At 41.4% G+C, this 18,468-nt stretch overlaps 2 protein-coding genes across 6 annotated transcripts in view; one reads left to right on the top strand and one right to left on the bottom strand.

Annotated features, from left to right (window-relative positions):
- LOC133664931 (plakophilin-4-like) overlaps positions 1–17,582 on the bottom strand; it is a 246,263-nt gene extending 228,681 nt beyond the window's left edge. Inside the window, exon 1 of one of the 2 annotated variants that reach the window (XM_062069971.1) lies at positions 17,415–17,582. The gene's annotated coding sequence lies outside the window, so the exon portion shown is untranslated. Of the gene's footprint in view, positions 1–17,409 lie in introns of both variants that reach the window. The other variant, XM_062069969.1, reaches the window with a different exon arrangement.
- A 147-nt stretch (positions 17,583–17,729) lies between these two features.
- Positions 17,730–18,468, top strand: part of LOC133665405 (coiled-coil domain-containing protein 148-like) — a 76,151-nt gene continuing 75,412 nt past the window's right edge. For 3 of the 4 annotated variants that reach the window (XM_062070693.1, XM_062070695.1, XM_062070696.1), the window contains exons 1-2: positions 17,730–17,800; positions 18,303–18,428. In XM_062070693.1, coding sequence (XP_061926677.1) covers positions 18,374–18,428 — 55 coding nt within the window. In that variant the 5' untranslated portion in view covers positions 17,730–17,800; positions 18,303–18,373. Of the gene's footprint in view, positions 17,801–18,197; positions 18,224–18,302; positions 18,429–18,468 lie in introns of all 4 variants that reach the window. The other variant, XM_062070694.1, reaches the window with a different exon arrangement.

Below are 18,468 nucleotides of genomic sequence, written 5' to 3' on the forward strand. Positions count from 1 at the left end.
AAACACGAGAGATGAATGACATCATCGACTACTATCGCCAAAGGAATTAGTTAGCGACAGATGTTAGTGTCAATTCTATCGACAAATCGTTGCACCCCTATTTATCGTATAGATTTAAACGAGTCAAATCTTTTGAACGGCTCTTTTAAGTGAATGATGAGTCAGAGTCAAAGGAATTGTAGCAGCATTTGGGATCACTTTTCTGGTTGATTGTTCTGATGTGAATTTGTAAGGTAGTAGAGGTGCACACACACCAGGTAGGGTAACACAGTTTTGCATTCACGTTTTTATCTTGTCCAGATTTTTGTTTTAGTTGTATTGACATATTATTTGTATTTTTGATTAGTATGTTTTTATCTGTACTTGTGATCTATAAAGTTTTTTTTTCTCAGATAAGGATATACTGTATTTTCCGGACCATAGGGTGCACCGGATTATAAGGCGCACTGCCGATAAATGGTCTATTTTTGATCATTTTTCATATATTAGGCGCACAGGATTATAAGACGCATTAATGGAGTCATATTTTTATTTTTTTTTTCTAAATGTAAAAGACTTCCTTGTGGTCTACATAACATGTGATGGTGGTTCTTTGGTCAAAATGTTGCATAGATGATGTTTTACTTCAATCAATAACGGAGCAGCATCTCCTCATCCGGAAGCAACAAGGCCGGAAATGTGTCCCGTGAAAAACCGTCCGACCGAAACTCTAATAATTAAAGTTCCTTGGGTGACTAATGTAGACTCACTATACCGGTATGTTTTAACGCTTTCATGGCGAGTTTACAGACAGATATAAGTAAGAACTTTACACTACTTTATGTTAGAAATGGCAACAGCGGAGGATGATAGCCCCATAACAAGATAGAGAAAAAGAAGAAGCTTAATAATTACGACGTTGGCGCAGACGCACGCAATTTTTCAGGATGTATGCAGATCCCAAATACAGATCAGCAGGTACCAAAAGTTAAGAAAATTTGCTTTTTCATAATATTGTGAAACCAAACACCAGATGATATGTCTTACCTCATACACACCATAATATTACTCGCATGTTTAATGCGCCGACAATCCTTCAAGCGGTGCGGCTTCATAGCTTACCAAAGTCGTACTAAAACATTTTGATGGATTCTTGAGCGCCGTGTGTAATGTTGTATAATTTCAATAGAACATTTAAAATGTTGGTGTTGTTTACTTGAGACATATTGCCATCATAGTGCAGCCTACAATTATCTTTTATGTTTGACTGCCATCTACTGGTCACACCTATCATTACATCATGTACCAAATAAAATAGCTTTGAGGTGGGTAAGCTCAACCAAACTTAATCCTTACATTAGGCGCACCGGGTTATAAGGCGCACTGTCGAGTTTGAGGGGAAAAAAAGGATTTTAAGTGCGCCTTATAGTCCGGAAAATACAGTATTCAAAAACGTGAACTCATATCCAATGCATTTGGGGTGGGATAGGGAATATAGTCATATTATTAAATATTATCAATGTTTTGGAATAATTCCCACCAACATACTATATATCGGTACGATAACAACAAACCAATTTTTTAACGGCTTTTTGAAAAGTACGGTTCCTCAAGATCCATTAAATCCCATCTCTAAATCACTTACAACCTAGAAACAGGCACTAGAATAATACCTCATTGTACCTGGTAGTGCCACGTTTTGCCAATAGCATCCTGAGTAGTTGCGCTTCTCAGTGGATATTCATAAGTTGGTCCCTGTTTGATCTAATAGTTACAAAAAGATTTGTAACAGAAGTACACTGGCAATACCTACTCAGTGACTTAGTGTCCGCCCTGAGATCAGTAGGTTGTGAGTTCAAACCCTGGCCGAGTCATACCAAAGACTAAAAAAATGGGACCCATTACCTCCCTGCTTGGCACTCAGCATCAAGGGTTGGAATTGGGGGTTAAATCACCAAAAATGATTCCCGGGCGCGGCCACTGCTGCTGCCCACTGCTCCCCTCACCTCCCAGGGGGTGATAAAGGGGATGGGTCAAATGCAGAGGACAAATTTCACCACACCTAGTGTGTGTGTGACAATCATTGGTACTTTAACTTTAACTTAAAGTTTAACTTAACTTTAATAGCACCACGCATTGTGTAACATTCAAAAAAATGTTACACAATTTGATTGACATCTTGCTGGAGCTTGCAATCCTTACAAAAGCATCACTTGCATTTCTCTCTCTCTTAGGCAATGTCTACACTAAGCCGGATAACCCCTTAAACGAATAATTATCTAGCCTAAGCCCCGTTTCAGCCACGCTAAACTATCGTTTAAGGTTCCCCTCCTCTGCAATTTTTTACACGGGTAAGTGTGCCGTCTATTTCTTGAATCTCCGGCTCTTAGCTTTGCATGGACTCATTGATCATTTACAAACTGAGTTCAGAGAGGAAGTGACGCCAGAAAGGCCGCGCCCCACACAGGAAGTGACGTCAGAAAGAACGTGCCACAGCCAGCTTCATAATAAAGCGGTTTCGTAACTCAAAGCTAATCACTGGAAATATGGAGGCGAGTCATCCAGACATGCTCGTGTTTCTCCTTCTTCTACATGTACAGACGCTTGTGGAAATCACACATGAATACCTTAAGAGAAAGCGATTGCAGCTATTTCGGATACAACACTTCTCAGACGGCAGGTCAGCTGTGATTCTACTTACCGAAAAATTTCGTCCATTTGTCGAAGGAGAGGCAACGAGAATGCGGGCTCCCGTGGATGTGATAAAAAAAAAAGTAGCGTGTGCTTTGTATTACCTGGCCGTCGAGGGAAGACTACGGAAAGCAGCGAATGTTTTTGGACTGGCAAAGCAGACTGTATCAGTTATTGTCCGCCATGTATGTCACAGACTCAACGTCTAGGTCCAGAGTATATAAAGTCACCAAAAAGGAATGGACAATGAAGTTGAAGACAAAAGAGTGAAGAGTGTCCTGACCAGATATCTAGATTCCTAGATTGATTGTTGTAAAATGTTCTTTATCACATTGTTTACTTTCACATGTCCATTAAATATTTTATTAATTTATGATGGCTCAGGTGTGATTCACTACAATAGGGCCCCACAGCACACTGGATTCCAGTTAATTGAAATACCACAACACTGGATATTGTTCAGATAAGTTTAATTTAAGAACTTGCAAACAAAGCAACACTGGAGGTGACTATGACGTAGGGCTGGGCGATATGGCCTTTTTTTAATATCTCGATATTTTTAGGCCATATCGCAATACACGATATATATCTCGATATTTTGCCTTAGCCTTGAATGAACACTTGATACATATAATCACAGCAGTATGATGATTCTATGTGTCTACATTAAAACATTCTTGTTCATACTGCATTAATATATGCTCATTTTAAACTTTCATGCAGAGAGGGAAATCACAACTAAGTCAATTTAGCAAAACTGTATTTATTAAACTGTTATTAAGCAGTGGCACAAACATTCATGTCATTTCAAAAACAGAAAGTGCAAGATTGTCAGAGACATTTTAAAACAAGCTGTAAGTGCACTTTTGTGCATGATGACACACAAGATATTTCAATAAGTGTCACATAAAAATTAGCTGCATATCAAATAGTATATGTCCTACGGTGTTGATGTGGAAATAGTTGCTTCGGCATTTAATTGGTGTGGCACCGAACGGAGATGTTGACATGTAAAGACAAATTCCTGCTTGAAGCCAAACCACTGTCAGACGATGGACCCCATGCTGTTTTTCCTGGGAATTAATTATTCCTCCATTTGTTACCAGATTCGCACTTTTTTTCTCTCGTATAACCACTCAAACCACACCGTTAGCTGGTAGCATCACAGCTAACGTTACCATGTCGCTACTTGTCTGCTCCGCGGGAGCGTGTGACGTTGCTCACGTGACAGTATGTGACGTATGTAAGAAGGTGTGCTTGTTTTAAGTCTCTGTGAGAAGGAGAGACAGGAAAGAGTGAGAAACGCATGCAGTTTAATGCCCCGCAGCTAAAAGCAACTGCGTGAGAACGTATACTCAAATATCACGATATAGTCATTTTCTATATCGCACAGAGACAAATGAATAAATAATGATAAATGGGATATACCCGCGATATATCAAGTATATCGATATATCGCCCAGCCCTACTATGACGTGCGCATTTTCCGTGCATGCCTAATAGGTCGCGTTGTGCCGGCGGACGGAAGGGGTCTTAAACGACCATTGTGTGTGTGTGGGCAAGTATATGGTTAGGTGGGATTTACCCCGAATAACCTTAGTGTAGAAGGGGCCTTAGGACACAAGATGTCAGCCTATTGTAATCAGTGTTTCCCACACATTCATTTATTTGTGGCGGCCCGCCACGAAAGAATTACGTCCGCCATAAATAAATTGTAAAAAAATTTAAATAAATTTTTTTTTTTTTTTTTGTCCTGTCCAGCTTCTCAGGCAAATCATATAGTTGATGTAGATGCCCATATAGGCTGTTCAGATTTACTTTACTTTCGGGGATCGAGAAAGTTTACGTTCACGCCGTGATCCCTGCAAGTAACCGCGCTGCTCTACTCCATGGCAACGCGGCGAAACAAAAAACTTTCAACTCGGGTACCCTCCCGTTCTGGCGTCCAGGGGCAGTCTGGGCGGAGATCTGGTAGCAACACTGCTGCCGGTCTCCAACCAAGAATACTGCAACTGAACGTTGAAGGGCTCACAGATGCCAAAACATCCGTCATCGAGCACATGGCCCACACCACCCAAGCCATGGTCATCCTCCTTCAGGAAACCCACCGCCCAACAGCGGACAAGCTAGCGATCACCAACTTCACGCTAGCTGGGTCAATCCTGAGCAAGAAGCATGGCCTTGCCACGTTTGTCCACAACGATCTGAGCTGGACCCTCGCCGATCGATCACCGGACAACTCCGAGATCGAGTGGCTGCGAGTGGACGTTGGCGACATCAAAATTGTCAACGTCTACAAACCACCACCCTCACAACTCACGCCAGTGTCACTGCCAGTGCTTGAACCACCGTGTGTATATGCTGGTGATTTCAACTGCCGGCATACACGGTGGGGATACAGTACCACCTCACCGAGCGGGGAAACTCTTTCTGACTGGGCAGAGCGCAACTCGCTCAACCTTCTCTACAACCCGAAGGGCCCAGCCAGCTTTCACTCCGCTCGGCATAACACTGACACGAACCCTGACCTGGCTTTCGTGAGTGTCGGTGTGGACACCCAGCTCCCCGACAGACGTGTTCTAGGAATGTTCCCCAGGTCGCAACACCGACCGTCGCTGATATCGGTGCCCGACCTCGTGACAACAGTTCCGAGCGGACCGATGAAGCGATGGAACTTCCGGAAGGCCAATTGGAAACTCTATCGCCTCCATACCAACAAGTCCACACGGTGTCTCCCACCACCAGACACACCCAACGTGGACGAGGCATACCAGGACTTCTGTAGGGCACTAACATCTGCGGCCAAAAAAGCCATCCCACGCGGCCGGCGTAAGAACTACAAACCATGCTGGGATGGCGAGTGCGAGACCCTCTACAGCGCCTTCCTCCGGGTTCCCTATGGCCCGGAGGCTAACAATTCAGCCACTGCCCTTCTTTCCACTCTTGGAAGGAAGAGGCACCAGCGCTGGAAAGAGGCAGTCCACTCCATCGACTTCTCGCACACTAGCCGTATCGCGTGGAGCACTTTGAACAACTTGACTGGTAGGTCTGAGCGCGCACCCCGAACATGCCCCGTTACCGCAAATGCTATTGCAGCACAGGTTGTGAAAAACGGGGCATATACCGGGATAAATCGAGATTTTTCCCGGGCGGTGCGCCAGGAAACTGCAGACCTCTGGAGGACAACAACATCTAGCGAGTGTAACATCTCCGGTGAGTTTTCACCGGAGGAGTTCACAGCTGCCCTCCAGTATACCAAACCAGGCAAGTCTGCTGGGCCTGACAACATCTGCCCAGAACTCGTGCTCCACGCTGCCCCTGCAATGAAGTCCTGGCTGAGAGTTTTCCTGTCTTCTTGCCTGCGCCAACTCCGGATCCCCAGGATTTGGAGAAGGGCCACTGTTGTCGCTATCCCCAAGCCGAACAAGCCAAAGGATGACGTAACGAGCTACAGACCAATCTCGTTGCTCTGCGTCCCCTTTAAAGTCCTCGAGCGCCTGATTCACGCCCGTGTCGAGCCCATCATAGACCCCCACCTCCCCCGGGAGCAGGCGGGTTTTCGACGTGGGAAGTCCACGGTGGATCAGGTCGCCCTCCTTACCCAGGACATCGAGGACTGCTTTGAGGCGAAAAAGAAGGCCGGTGCCGTCTTCATAGACCTGACTGCTGCCTATGACACAGTCTGGCACCGCGGCCTCACCTGCAAACTTCTCCGCCTGCTTCCAGACAGGCACATGGTCAAAATGATCATGGAGCTTGTCTGGAACCGCAGCTTTACTCTCACCACCAGTAACGGAGATAAAAGCAGGTTGCGGCGCCTGAAAAATGGCGTCCCCCAGGGATCTGTCCTGGCTCCCCTCCTGTATAACATCTATACATACGACCTGCCTGCCACAGTCTCACGGAGGTTCGCATACGCAGACGATCTCGCGCTGCTGCACTCCGACAGGGACTGGCAGGCCTTGGAGGGAACTCTAAGCCAGGACATGGAGACTTTAGTGGCTTACCTCCATAACTGGAGATTGAAGCTCAGCGAATCCAAGACGGTGACACAAGCTTTCCACCTATACAATTGGGAAGCGGATCGTGAGATCAGGTTCGAGGTGCGGAAGCCGGATGGGGCTTCCCTTACCCTATGCCGGCCTCGTCCTACACCTGAAGACCCTCGCCCTGACCCTAAATACCTTGGGGTCACCCTGGACAGGTCGCTCACTTTCCGTAAACACCTCTTGGCAACACGCAAGAAACTCAACACCCGCGTCTCACTGCTGAGACGGTTGGTCGGGTCCGGTTGGGGTGCCGGGGCAAGAACTCTGCGAACAGCAGCACTTGCCCTGGTCTACTCAACTGCTGAGTACTGCGCACCTGTCTGGGCGCGCAGTGCTCACTCTAAACAACTTGATGTCCCGATCAACGAAGCCTTGCGTGTTATCACTGGATGCCTGCGCCCCACCCCTGTGGAGCTACTGCCCATCTTAGCAGGCATCCAACCCGCTGAGCTTCGTCGCCAAGGTGCTGTAGCAACTCTGGCGGGCCGGGCAAATATGGATGAGAACCACCTGCTCCATGAAAGGCTCACACTCTCCTCAGAGCCAACGCCCCGCCTCCCCTCCAGAGACCCACTGGTACCAGCCGCCCTGAAGCTCCTGCAGCAATGCAGTGACAACAACATCAGGGCGGCTCACTGGGCGAATCACAAATGGAGCACGGACCTGGAGCATACCATCTCCTCCAGACTCCGTGACTTCATACCTGACACCGGCTCAATACCAGGCCTCTCACTACCACGAGTGGCCTGGGTGAGGCTTAACCGCCTCCGAACTGGTGTCGGTCGCTTTCGCTCAAACATGTTCCAGTGGGGCTTAGCACCTAACGCGACGTGTGAGTGTGGCGCGGAGGAGCAGACTGCCGACCACGTGATCCTGCGTTGCCCGATTTATCGTGCTCCTAATGGTTTGCGTGGCCTGGCGGACCTGGATGACTGCTCGGTGACCTGGCTCACTTCTGTGTGTCCTGACATATGAACGGGAGGGCCCCCCGGGCCTGGGGTGGTAAAAGGCATAGACCCTCGGCCTCAGGTCCGGGTGCCGGAAAACAGCTGCCCATACGATGAAGAAGATTTACTTTACAAAAGAGAAGTGTAGGATACTTCTCTTGTTGCCTTATTTGTATTTGACCACTACTGTTTTCTGTTTATTTGTTACTGACCTATGTTTCACTTTATGTTGCTGGTAAATAATATGGTTGTAGTAGTAGGCTAAAGTTAAATTATTTAGTATGCACTAATTAAAGGGGCAGAGCTTTAAGAGACATTTTAGCTTTTATATTTTATAAGATATATTTTTTGTAAGAACCACAATTAATAAATATATTTCAGTGAATAACTTATTGTTCAAATCTGTATATAAATATGTACATTAAGTGTTGTAATTATATTGTAAAATAGATGGATGGATGGATGGATGGATGGATGGACGTTTAAAACAAAACTGTTATTATTAATTAGTAAGTATACATTTTTTGAGCCTTTTTAGAGAAAATCATATCATTGTAGTAAATTATGCAAATTGCTCGATGATGTCATGGTGACCACGCCCATAGCCACGCCCCCACCGCAACAGGTATCTTGGCAGTTTATGGGAAACACTGTGTAATGCATCATTTCTTGTAAACTGCACTGTTACATCTGTGCCAGATCACCTGTAGTCAGAATAGACAGATCAGATAGATTGTTTGCTGAAGCGTTATCAGTAGCAGTAGTAGTAATACACTCCATGTTGAACAAACCACAGTGGAAAGGCACCATTCCCCTCACCAGTCATGCCCACAAAGCAGAAACTCATGAGGGGCCGTCTTTCAGACTCAGCATGTCAGGCCCATAGAGGCCTATTTTACCAGACAAAAATCTATTGTGTACCTAATCTCTCAAAGCGCTGACATGCTTTTGCTTCTCGTATTATCTTTAGCACTCCAGGATCCGACGAAAGCATGAAATCTGAAACTTTTTTTGGTGAATATATTAACACATCCAGAAAGAGCAACAGGAGCCCAAAAAAATGTTAAGCCTCATTCAAATAAGCAACTGTTAGTATTCTATAGACACTTTAAAAAAATCCATTTAAAATGCATTTCAAACTGACTCAACTTGGCTTGCAAAGTATATCCTCACCTCCGATACATGCAGCAAGCTGGAGAAAAAAAAGACTCTTTTCAGGGCAGAAATGCGGAATGAGGAATAAAAGTTTCCAAAGTATGAACAAAAGCCCCTCATTGGCTGATTGCTACCAGTAAGAACTGTTATTATCACCCCAAAATGGTGCCCACGCAGCTGTGGCCTTCCTTCTTTCCTTCCCAAGCCAAAGCAAACAAAGTATATCTTTTACTCTTTTGAACAGATCTGCAGCATTAAGAATACATGACGCACGGACTTGTGTGGAGTGCACATAATCGCAAGAAAGATGCATTAAAGGGTTGGTGAGTAAACCAAACACATGAATCTGATTGATGGCCACTCAGCAGTGCTCAACTTTGGACAACTTGATTGATTATCTGTATGCCGTGCACACTGAGGTTTTACCTCGTGGAGGATACACAAGCAACAAAGCTGCAAAAAAAATTTAAAAAATGGCTGATTTTACATTATCCAGGATGAGGGCACAGGCTGGAAATACTTTTCCCCTCACTAAAAAAAAAAGGGGTGGGAATGAAAATCACTTTTGAACTTAGTAAAAAAATAAATCTGACATGAAACACAGCGGGGAGGACTTGAACTTTGATGTCGAGCCAGAATTAAGCGGTGAAAGCTCGCCTGCCAAAGTGTGCTGAACTGCGTTGTCGCCTCCCAATAAAAGGACCTAATTGGTCAAACTGTTTAGCTTAGTGTTTTTCAATGTTTTTTTATGCCTTAAAAGAGGCCAATGACAAAACAAATACATACACTATCAACCTTTAGCACTACAAAAGTTGCACATTTCAGAAATGCTGCAAATTACTGTAGACTTCTAACGTGGAGTAACACATTGATGTATCATGCAGCAGCAAGTGAAGTGAAGTGAATTATATTTATATAGCGATTGTCTCTAGTGACTCAAAGCGCTTTACATAGTGAAACCCAATATCTAAGTTACATTTAAACCAATGTGAAAACTGGGTCAATTATGTCACGCCCCATAAGCCTGACTTTAATTTTTCGAATTAGGGATTGTACTGCTTAAAAAAATTACTCCCTATATATGTTTATATATATATATATATATATATATATATATATATATATATATATATATATATATATATATATATATATATATATATATATATATATATATATATATATATATATATATATATATATATATCTGTTTATATTATTTTATTTTATTTCTGATAATTATTATTATTAATAATGTATTATTATTTCTTTTTTTTTCTTTTTTTTCTTTATTTAATTGATGTATTTGTAAATACTATTTTGTTTCTCTGTTGTTTCTTTCTTTTTTGGGGGGGTGGGGGGGGGGGTTGGTATGGTTGGGATATAAACAAAAAAATACATTTTGACATTTAGGGCAGACAACAGATATATGATGTATGTGAATATGATGTAATGGATAGGAATGTCTAATGCTGGATGTCAATAAAAATAAAATGAAAAAAAATTAAAATAAATCAATGTGGGTGGCACTGGGAGCAGGTGGGTAAAGTGTCTTGCCCAAGGACACAACGGCAGTGACTAGGATGGCAGAAGTTGGGACCCTCAAGTTGCCGGCACGGCCGCGCTACCAACCGAGCTATACCGCCCCAACAAGACTGCATGTTTTATGCCGGCTAACGATACCAAGGTTTGTTTTTCTTTGGCTTTTTTTTGCAACACTTATCTCCAAAGGACAACTTGATTCAACAAGAGCAAGAACATGTGAGGAGAAGAACGAAACCTCTTGCATATACACATTACTCATAGTAGAAAGACTGGAGGGACCAGCCTTGGAGTAAATAAAACTAGCTAGCAAGGGCATGAGTGTGCAGAAGAAGCAGTGCATATATGTGAATATGTAGAGCAGGAGTCTTCAACCAGCAGCTCGCCACCTGATTTTGAGTAGGTCACCAAATAATATTAGCTTAAACTATTAATAGATTCAATACAAACATTATGTCTCTATTTAATGACAGATTAGCACAAAACAGCATAAAGACAATGACCGTACAGTTTGCTTTGTAAAATGAAGTACAATTTAAATGCTTCAAGTCATATATATTTTAGTTAGTTTATTATTTCTTCGGTCAGTGGTCAACAAAATAAACAAACAGTTTTACATAAACAAACAGTTTTACATTCATAAATTTACAATTTTACAGACCAAAAGGGTTTAGGCTGAAGTTGAGCACTTATTTCGCCTGACCCTATAAACAATCTCAAATACAAGATGAGCTTCATAGAAATATGACATTTCGGTAACACTTTAGTACGGGGAACATCCATCCATCCATCCATTTTCTACCGCTTATTCCCTTCGGGGAACATATTCACCATTATTCACCATTAATTAGTAGCTTATTAGAGTAAGAAAGACTTCATTTAGAGTTATTTGGACACTAATAAGCAATAATTCTGAGGTTATTGAGGGAAGACTCTTAGTTAATGACTTACTGGTTGTATAATAAGGCCATGCAGAATAAGGCATTAATAAGTACTTAATAAGGACTAATTAAGAGCCAATATGTTACTAATTGGCATGTTATTAAGCAACTAATTAATGGTGAATATGTGTTCCCCATACTAAAGTGTTACCGAAATTTCCTTTACACAACATATTATAATATATATACAGTCGCGATCAAAAGTTTACATACACTTGTAAAGAACAAAATGTCATGGCTGTCTTGAGTTTCCAATAATTTCTACAACTCTTATTTATCTTTTGTGATAGAGTGATTGGAGCACATACTTGTTGGTCACAAACAACATTCAGAACTTTACTCCAGAGGTCTTATCTTTGTCCATGTGATGTCAGATGAAACAAAAATTGAGCTGTTTGGCCACAATACCCAGCAATATGTTTGGAGGAGAAAAGGTGAGGCCTTTAATCCCAGGAACACCATTCCCACCGTCAAACATGGTGGTGATAGTATTATGCACTGGGCCTGTTTTGCTGCCAATGGAATTAGTGCTTTAAATGGGACAATGAAAAAGGAGGATTACCTCCAACTTCTTCAGGACAACCTAAAATCATCAGCCCTGAGGTTGGGTCTTGGGCGCAGTTGGGTGTTCCAACAGGACAATGACCCCAAACACACATCAAAAGTGGTAAAGGAATGGCTAAATCAGGCTAAAATTAAGGTTTTAGAATGGCCTTCCCAAAGACCTGACTCAAACGTGTGGACAATGCTGAAGAAACAAGTCCATGTCAGAAAACCAACACATTTAGCTGAACTGCACCAATTTTGTCAAGAGGAGTGGTCAAAAATTCAACCAGAAGCTTGCCATAAGCTTGTGGATGGCACCAAAAGCGCCTTATTGCAGTGAAACTTGCCAAGGGACATGTAACCAAATATTAACATTGTTGTATGTATACTTTTGACCCAGCAGATTTGCTCACATTTTCAGTAGACCCATAATAAATTCATAAAAGAAGCAAACTTCATGAGTTTTTTGTGACCAACAAGTATGTGCTCCAATCACCCTATCACAAAAAAATAAGAGCTGTAGAAATTATTGGAAACTCAAGACAGCCATGTGTATATATATTATATATATATATATATATATATATATATATATATATATATATATATATATATATATATATATATATATATATATATATATATATATATATATATATATATATATATATATATATATATATATATATATATATATATATATATATATATAAAACATAAACAGCCCACTTCTCTTTTCCTTTTGTAGAATAGCTCTAATAGTGATGAAACTAGAGACTGTGGAGTCGGACAATGCTAACGTTAGCTGCTAAGTGTTAGCCACAGGTTGGCTGCATAGTACCTGTCATAGAAGCGTTTGAAATTCAATTTCACCTATTATGTAAAATTGACTTTTTTATTATGTTATAATAGTAATATGTGTCTCAAGAGCCGGCTTATTGATAGAAATATCCATCATCACCCTTCCTTGTTTGATCCACTTATGAGAGAAGAAGCGCTCAAATCGTTGCTTTTGTCGTTGTGGGTTTTCAAAAAGCGAATAGCGACAAATCTAGCAACTTTTGGGGATGTTTTGGAAACATGAAAGCGCGTATCACTCTAATGTCCTCAACGTACAAGCAGCAGCTGTCGACTGAACGTCTGCTCTTGGACAGCTTGTACTTTGTTGTACTTTTAAGTGCAATAAAAACATTAAAGTTATATTCCATCCCAGTCAGAGCAGAGAGGAGGCGGACACCCACTCAAACTGCCGCTGTTTCATCACTGTCAAGCTTCAAATAAAAATAAACCTGTCGTTCATGTTTTGGCCAGTCGGTAGATTTGGTTAGTTTGTGGATATCACAAGCATTCAGTCGTTTGATCAAATTTGATACTCATTTAAGGATATAAAGAAAAAAATACAACTAAACTAAGACTCAACAGAAGAAAATCCATTTACAATTCTCATCATAATTTGCATTTTTTAACTCACTTTTTATATCTTCCATTACGTTATTCCTCTCTTCGACAGCGTCCATTGTAATCTATTGTGCAAATGAGCCAATGATGACATCTATCAACTTCTAGCAACTTTCATGACAATCAGTAGCTACTTTTCTTACTGTGGGGTTTGGTTGGCAGTACTGGACGACAAAGAGAGATTAGAAGAGATTGAGGACAGCGAGGACGGAGTTGTGGAAGAGATACAAATTGAGAACACAGATGCAGAGGATGAGACAAAAGAGCCAGCAGAGAGAAACTAGTAGAGATGATTTTCATTTGTACTTTCTGGTTTATTAAGACTGGCATTAGGAGGGCACAGTGCAGGGAGACAAAATATATTTAGTGAGAAAAGATGAAGCATTTTATCAACACATTATTCCAGGCTTTCGCGGGCCACATAAAATAATGTGGCGGCCCACATTTGGCCCCTGGGCCTTGAGTTTGACAAAGGTGTTCTATAATAATGATATACATCACAATATATTATTTGGCATTTAAATTATAATAGAACGGGTCAAATCGTGTTACAAAGGCTCCTAATTTGGTTGCTGATGTATGCAGTAACATATTGTGTAATGTCCAGTAGTATTTATTTTTGTCAAAAGTATTATTATTCTACTTTCTCATTTATTATTAGTAACTGGTAATTTTTTGTTGTAATGTGCGTGTATGTACACTTCTGTTAAAATGTAATAATCACTTATTCTTCTGTTTTTTGGATGCTTTACATTAGTTTTGGATGATACCACAAATTTCCGTATCAATCCGATACCAAGTAGTTACAGGATCATACATTGGTCATATTCAAAGTCCTCATATGTCCAGGGACATATTTCCTGAGTTTATAACCATAATATAAATTTAAAAAAACGAAAGAAGATGTTGTGATACCAAAAAATACCGACGTAATCATAGTAGTATCGACTAAATATGCTACTGTACTTGGTATCATTACAGTGGATGTCAGGTGTAGATCCACCAATGGCATTTGTTTACATTGTGACGCCGGTGAGCTATTGTGTGCAGTGAAGCATGTTTAGCTATTCCTCGTCCTGCAGTGATAATGTTACTTTAGATTAGTGATTTAGAAGTAGCTAAAACACTGCCGACTGGGGCTGGACTTTAGCCGCTAGCTAGCTATCCATGTCTTAAAGCACCTCTTCCTGAGGGCGTTTCAGTGTTATAACTTCACCTTTATCTTTAGTTTTTGAGCCAAAATGCGCCCGTTCTCCCTTTTCTGTCTACAAACATTGTCTGTTTGTATGTACTCCGTGATTGTGCACAGTCTCTTATGTTTGACCGCCATCTACTGGTCACACTTGCCATTACACTATGTACCAAATAAAATAGCTTCGTGGTCGGTAAGCAAAACCAGAATTATTCCGTACATTAGGCGCACCGGGTTATAAGGCGCACTGTCGAGTTTTGAGGGAAACAAATGATTATAGTCCGGAAAATATGGTAATCATGGTAAAATGCCACTAAAAACATTGAATGGCCACAGCTTGACCCTGGAACTGATTATTTCCACTATTTTATATGGATATTTATGTCCTTAAAGATGTTATCTCATGTCTACAATCTGATATGTATGGTTCTGCCCTGTTAAAAACCCTCTAAATATCCATGACAAGCGTGTTTTTAATCCACAGCGCATGGTGAAAGTAGTTAAAAAAAACAACAACAGCTCTGTTGTTACAAACCGGCAGCCAGCAAAACCATCCTCACTGGTGTCAGCTGTGTGCAGGACGCATTAATGTGAATCACGAGGAACACAACCTAGAGATTCCCCCGATCCCATCTATGTGCATGCAGTGGATGCATTTCCACCGTGTGCATTGTGGTCACAGTCTCACAGACATTACTCATACAGTTTAGGGTTGTACGGTATACCGGTATTAGTATAGTACTGCGATACTAATGAATCATATTCGGTACTATACCACCTCTAAAAAGTACCAGTCCCCCGCCTGTCGTCGTCGTCACGTCAGGCATGTTCGGCAGCGCACAATCACAGAGTACTTACAAGCAGACACAGTGTGTAGACAGAAAAGGGAGAACGGACAAATGTTGGCTTAAAAACTAACGATAAAGGTGAAGTTATAACACTGAAACGCCCTCAGGGAGAGGTGCTTTAAGACATGGCTATCTAGCTCGGGGCTAAAGTCTATCCGCAGTCAGCAGTGTTGTAACTACTTCTAAATCACTAATCATTGTCTCCATGGCGACCAATAAAGTGCATTTATCTCAAGCATCATCCCTGTAGGACGAGCAATAGCTATACGTGCTTCACTACACTCCGCAGCGCACCGGAATCACAACATTGGATGTGTTAAAAATGCTCTTTAATTGACATAGTCAAGACAAGATTTCATTATGTCCGATCATTAGCTATCGAGGGCGATCATCTTAACTTTAAACACACTACACAAAAGTGAATGAAGTGCATACTTAGTCAACAGCCATACATGTCACATGACACTAAGGGTGGCCGTATGAGCAACGCCAACACTGTCAAAAATATGTGCCATATAGTGAAACCACACTAAACAACAATCACAAACACATTTTGGGAGAATATTTGCACCGCAACACAACATAAACACTACAGAACAAATTCCCAGAATTCCCTGCAGCACCAACTCTTCCGGGGCGCTACAATATAAACAAACACCATTGGTGGATCTACACCTAACATCCACTGTAATGATACCAAGTACAGGAGCGTATCTAGTCGATACTACTATGATTACATCGATATTTTTTTAGCATCACAAAATATTTTTGCGTTTAAAAAAAATGTATATTATGTTTATAAACTCAGGAAATACTGTATGTCCGTGGACACATGAGGACTTTGAATATGACCAATGTATGATCCTGTAACTACTTGGTATCGGATTGATACCCATATTTGTGGTATCATCCAAAACTAATGTAGAGTATCAAACAACAGAAGAACAAGTGATTATTACATTTTAACAGAAGTGTAAATAGAACATGTTAAAAGAGAAAGTAAGCAGATATTAACAGTAAATGAACAAGTAGATTAATAATCAATTTTTACAATTTGTCCCTCGTAATGTTGACAAAATAATAGAATGATAAATGACACAATATGTTACTGCATATGTCAGCAGACTAATTAGGAGCCTTTGTTTGCTTACTTACTACTAAAAGACAAGTTGTCTAGTATGTTCACTATTTTATTTAAGGACAAACTTGCAATAATAAACATATGTTTAATGTACTCTAAAATGTTTTTGTTAAAATAAAGCCAATAATGACATTTTTTGTGCTCCCCTTTATTTAGAAAAGTACCGAAATACACTTTGGTACCGGTACCAAAATATTGGTATCGGGACAACACTAATACGGACTTTATATTCTAGGGTCTAATTTGCTGAGTGTACTGTTGGGTGGGTGGCATGGACATGTCTGAATAAGTTTATTTTGGTAGCAAAGGCTGATAAGACCTCCAACATGCAGCCTGAGGGGGTGGAAATAAAGGTATGTTGTCAAAAAAAACACCTTCATCAAATTAAAAGGTAGAATTAAACAAATTAGAGTCTGCAATGTGTAACGTTAAATGAATGTGGTAATTTGGGATTATTTTCCAGGATTGCAAATCCCTCTTTCTCCCCATGCATTCCAGAGATTCTCCCACAGTAGGCTCACCTGCCCTCCTCCCCTTTTCCAGGACTTCCTGGCAAACATGCGTTCAAATGCAAACTAAAAAGGTGAGTTGGTTGGCGTACAGAAAAGTAGCACAGCAGCAGTTTTTAGGGTGCAGGGGTGCAGGGGGTGGGGGGGCTGTGATGGCCATCTTTGCATCCCCAGTGTACATGGAAGCAAGCGAGTGAAGGTCTCCTGAAGGTGTTTACGACCATAATATGGTCATATGTAAAAATAATATAAATAAAGGATGTTCCACTTAGTAGCATTTTTTTAAAGAATGCCCATTTACAATATATTGACAGACTTTTCGCAGTTCCTGCTATTCTGCCATGATGCCTTCACGTCCCCTGACTTTACAAACTCTAGCGTGTTTACAGGAGAATTCCAAAAATAATTTACCTTACAGCGGAGGGAGTGTTGTTAGGGCTCGGCGGCCGGCGTCTACATTTGAAAAGCCAAACTTCCTCGTCCTTTTTTTAGTTCCATGCGTGTGCGAGAGTTGAACTCGCCTCCATGGCGGAGCAAAGAGAAGACGGTCGACCCCTCCGCGAGCTCCTTGCTTCCCAACAGCAGTCCCGGGCGCTGCGAGGCTGGATGACGTCAGAGGGGAGGGGTGGGAGGAGCGAGGAAAGCGAGGAAAGCACTTCTAATTGGTTGAAGTGACGGCGGGAGGCGTTTCCAGGAGCGTTGAATTGACCAATGAGAAATGCTGACGTGAGTTTCCTTGGTTACGGTTTATGTCAACTGATACACTCCCGAAAAAGAGGAATACGAAGACGGAAAATGGGGGGTAAAGTACTATATTTATTACAATTATAGTGGTATATATTATATACATAAATATATATATGTATATAGTATCTACTTTAAGCGTACTTCGTCACGATACAAGACAATTATGATTTTGATTCCTGTTTGCTAGCCAAATATGCTAATCAAACTTTGGATATAACGTGGAGAGATGGTGTTTTTAAATGTACACACAACATTACTACATTCTTGGCGCAAAAGTGAGTTTAAAATGTGTGTTTTAACAATGCATGTTTGTTAAATTTTTGGCCTCTGGGAGCACTCGTGTAATGTTTGCGTGACTCCCGTGCGTCTTCCGGGTTATGACGTCACTAGTAAATGCCAACAGGTGATGATTGTTTTGCTTTAAACGTCACAAGTCGCTGCTTTCTACACAGCTTATCAATGGCATACCTTCAAACAGGTATTTTTTATGTACCTCTTGAGAATATGCTGTGATATATTTGACTCTGTTGATTTGATTTACTACCTGTTTTGTATAGGCATATATGTGGATACAAAAGTGAGTTGATCAACTCATCCTGTAAATAAATGACCTGCATGCCTGAGAACAATGAATGCAGCAAGTCCGCAAGCGTTTATCACAAGCTTCAGAGCAGAAGATGTGGGTAAGTAATAGGGCTGGGAATCTTTGGGTGTCCCACGATT

This window comes from Entelurus aequoreus, linkage group LG14 (assembly GCF_033978785.1).
Source record: "Entelurus aequoreus isolate RoL-2023_Sb linkage group LG14, RoL_Eaeq_v1.1, whole genome shotgun sequence".
Classification (NCBI taxonomy): domain Eukaryota; kingdom Metazoa; phylum Chordata; class Actinopteri; order Syngnathiformes; family Syngnathidae; genus Entelurus; species Entelurus aequoreus.